Source organism: Arachis ipaensis, chromosome B08 (assembly GCF_000816755.2).
Source record: "Arachis ipaensis cultivar K30076 chromosome B08, Araip1.1, whole genome shotgun sequence".
In the NCBI taxonomy this organism is placed as follows: Eukaryota; Viridiplantae; Streptophyta; class Magnoliopsida; order Fabales; family Fabaceae; genus Arachis; species Arachis ipaensis.
Window position 1 is genome coordinate 112,729,022 of NC_029792.2, and position 4,422 is coordinate 112,733,443.

A 4,422-nucleotide genomic window follows, 5' to 3' on the forward strand; every position below is an offset into this window, starting at 1 on the left:
TTAGCATTTAAAATTTATAAAATAAAATAATTTTAAAAAATTTAGTTGATGTTAATCGAAAAAAAATAATTTCCTAGCATTTTTTTTAATTCTTTGGTTTTCAGAAATATGTTTTTGATCCCAAGAAATATATGAGTCAGTTTAGTTTTGCTCTAATTTCTTAGTTGGTATTGATGGTTCTCTTTTTTAATATTAAGGTTTTTTTCCTCTTTATTGCTTAGATTTTGTGTTGAATGATGATATTGATAGAAACTAAAGAAGATATTTAGTTATAATTATAATTATAATTACAAAAGAATTAACAAACTTTTCAATATTTTTAAGATAAACGCATATGATTTTTGGTTGTTAATACTTATAATAAACATACAAATTTAGGAGGACGTAGTACCGAAATCAAAGCGAACATTCTTAGGGTCTTACTAATTTTATACTCATATTTCATCTCAAGAGAGTTTTTGAGATTTTAATTGTATTAATTAGTCTTTGAAATTGACAAAAGTGTATCATATTAGTTCTTGATCTATTTTTTTTTTAATGACATAATAACATAGTTTGATGATGTAGACTGTTAGTAACACGTCTCATTTTATGGTTTGGTCACGTGTAATGGTATAATAATATGTTGATTAGTGACATGTGGCATGTTAACATAGACAGTTATATCACGTGTCACAATGCTATTTGGCCATATGTTAATTTGTGTCACGTATCGCAATAGTATTCGTCCACGTGTCATTCGCTATGTCATCATTGTAGATGCATCAAATTAGTCACTCATTTTGCATTAAGTGACTCATTTTAGTCCCTAAAATTGATGTCATGCACCAAACTAGTTTTTCACTAGTTTTTTCTCCTTTTTTTTTTCTATAAATTCAAAATTCTCAATATTTTTAAATGCATTAATTTCAATTCTATGTTTTTACATGTTATTTAAATACAAGTACTTTTATAAAATATTTTTTCTCTTGCGGGTACTCCTAACCGCCGTCTTGGAGTTGACGTGAAGATATTTCAAGCACTCTCACTACTATCTCTGACCTCTTTCGCCTAGGCTGAAGAGGTCGGATCGGAGATGGTAGTGAGAATGCTTGAAGTGCCTTCAATCTAACCCATTTACGCACAACGAAAACGTATATTTTATAAAAACCAAAAAAATGTATTTTAATTCTTGATTTCTTGTTAAAAACACATATTTTTGATAAAAAAAATGTGTCTAATCAATCATATAATTCTTTTTTTATAATAACATATTTATATATTACAAAATTTACCAATATTAAATTATTATAGAAAAAATTATATAATTAAAACTAAAATCTAAAAAAAATTTATAAAATCACTTGTGTGTTAAACGATATGTGAAAAAATAGAATTGAAATTAGTGCATCCAAAATATTAAAAATTTAAAATTTTTAAAAATTGAGAAAAAATTAGTGAACGGACTAATTTGGTGCACGACATTCAATTTTAGGGACTAAAAAGAGTCACTTAATACAAAGTGATGCACTAATTTGGTGAATCTACAATGATGACATAATAGATAACACGTGGACGAATATTGTTGCGACACGTGACATGAACGGACACGTGGCCAAATAGTATTGTGACACGTAGTACAACTATCCACATCAGCATGTCACGTGTCATTGGTCAACACATCATCGTACTATTATACATGGCCAAACCATGGAGTCATATGTGTCGTTAACAACCTACATCATCAAACCATGTTATCACGTCGATCATTAATAAAAAATAGGTCAGAGATTAATGTAATTGTAATGTATTTTTGTCAACCTCAAGAATATAATTGATGTAATTAAAATCTCAAAAACAATTTTAATGTATGACACAAATTTTAAAAACGATTTTAAAATTTAACTGCATATAAAGATGTATACGTTAAAAACAGCTTGTAGTAACTTAAAGGAAAACAGACGTGCAAATCTTTGAAAAAGATGTGTAACTTGAAAAAAAAAAAATTGAAATAATGCTACATAACTATTATACTTTATCATCTTTTGTTAATAATTAACCGACAAAGATATTTTTTTAAATCTTAAATACTAAATTTGACACTTTAAATCTTAGCTGTATAAGAACGTAAATATCAACTCAAAGTATTAGTTAATATTGATAAAAAGTTAGTTTTTTTATTATTTTTCAAAAAATTAAAATTTTTCTAAAGTAAAATTGATAATTTATGTATAAAAGAAAGAAAAAACAAAAGACCACAATAATGATGATGATGATGTTGCCAAATGAAGAAGATGAATTGAAAAGGGAAAAAAAGTTAAAAAAAAAAAGACCACGAGTGAGAAAATGCACAGATGTAAAAAATGTGATGATAAAATTTGGGTGAACATTTAAATAGCTTATTTTTCTAATATTTTATTGACATTAAAATCAAAATGACTTATTTATCAAGAGTATAATTATATTTAAATGTGTTGATGTTTTACATTGACAGACGGTAAAGTAACTACATCCAAAGAGACTATTGAAAGCATTGATGAGAAGAACAAAATAGTCATATTCAAACTCTTTGATGGAGATATCGATCAACGCTACAAGGCCTTTAAGGTTATTTTTCAAGTAATTGAGAACAATAATAGAAGTGGTTCGGCTAAATGGACAGTTGAATATGAGAAGGTCAATGATGATGTTGAAGCTCCATATGGCTACATGGAATACTTTGACAAGTGTAGAAAAGAAATGGATGCTCATCTTCTCCAGGCATAATAATAATAATAATAATAATAATAATAATAATTGGGTATAAAGTTAATAAAGTGTGTTGACTGTGTGCTCATCTTAATAATAATAATAATAATAATAATAATAATTGTTAGAAACAAGAGACAAAATGGAGGAATGATTTGTATATTATTGAGTGTAATCAAATTTTCTATTCAAGTTGTCTGGAATGATACAATATAGAAGGGTATTTATAGGGACTAAGAGAATCGTAATAATAAAGACGTAATATTCTATAATAAATATTCAGATATACTAAATAATTCTAATTGATCCTAATTGATCCTAATTATATTCTAATATCCCCTCTCAAACTCAAGTGACAACTTGAGTTTGAAACTTATTTAAAACAACGAAATAAAGAGAAAAAAAATTGCATAAATTGATAAAACAGGTGCAGACGGAATTGCCAGAAGGAAGCACGGACGAAACTACCGCTAGTCTGAAGGAAGCGCAAACGGAACTGCCGCTTGTCTGAAGGAAGCGCAGATGGAACTGTCGCTATCTGAAAGAAGTGCAGATGGAACTGCCGGAAAGAAACGCAGACGGAACTGCCACAAGGAAACATAGACGAAACGCAAACGGAACTGCCACAAGAGAATGCAGACGGAACTGCCACGAGAGAACGCAGAAGGAACTGCCACGAGAGAACGCAGACGGAACTGCCACGAGAGAACGCAGACGGAACTGCCACGAGAGAACGCAGACGGAACTGCCACGGGAGAACGCTGACGAAACTGCCACAAGAGAACACAAACAGAACTGCCACAAGAGAGCGCAGAGGAACTGCCAAATAGAGCGAAAACTATATGATTTCTTTATGAGAATAGGTAAGCAGCGGATGACAATGGTGTTTGATCATTCGACTCGAAAAAACACAAGACAGAGAAAATAGGCTAGTCGGTGAAGTGAAAAAGCATCAAAGGAGTGACAAAAGGGAAATAAGAATAGCATAGAAAATAAAAACAACCTATCCTCTTCAAGGAGGATACCATGACTCTGATACCATGTTAGAAACAAGAGACAAAATGGAGGAATGATTTGTATATTATTGAGTGTAATCAAATTGTCTATTCAAGTTGTCTGGAATGATACAATATAGAAGGGTATTTATAGGGACTAAGAGAATCGTAATAATAAAGACGTAATATTCTATAATAAATATTCAGATATACTAAATAATTCTAATTGATCCTAATTGATCCTAATTATATTCTAACAATAATAATAATAATAATAATTATTGGGTATAAAGTTAATAAAGTGTGTTGACTGTGTGCTCATCTTATTAATATAATCTGTGAACTTCATCGTGAAGAATAATATCGATGTTTGTGTCAGTATGCTATTCTTCGTTTGGACAATCTATAATAATATATAATGATAAAATCTATTTTAGTGTCTAATTTTTTTTTAAATTTTATCTTTTTTAATAATTTAACCTCATTATAATGATTAAAAAATTATTTATTATAGAATAAGTTAAGTCTATTTCTTGACTATAGAAATATATATAATTCACTCTTGAATTTAATCAAAATAAATATGTGTTTATTTAATTTTTTAAATTTTACATCAATTATTAAAATGATGATATATTAGATGTACTGCAATAAAAAAATGAAAATAATTTCATAACTATTTTTTTTTTGTTGGAACGAA

The 4,422-nt window shown here is 28.6% G+C and overlaps 1 protein-coding gene across 2 annotated transcripts in view; it reads left to right on the forward strand.

Annotated features, from left to right (window-relative positions):
* LOC107612048 (MLP-like protein 34) overlaps window positions 1-4,074 on the forward strand; it is a 4,631-nt gene extending 557 nt beyond the window's left edge. The window contains exons 2-3 of one of the 2 annotated variants that reach the window (XM_021109725.1): window positions 2,474-2,764; window positions 3,981-4,074. In XM_021109725.1, the coding sequence (XP_020965384.1) occupies window positions 2,474-2,745 (272 nt within the window). In that variant the 3' untranslated portion in view covers window positions 2,746-2,764; window positions 3,981-4,074. Of the gene's footprint in view, window positions 1-2,473; window positions 2,931-3,980 lie in introns of those variants that run through there. The other variant, XM_016313881.2, reaches the window with a different exon arrangement.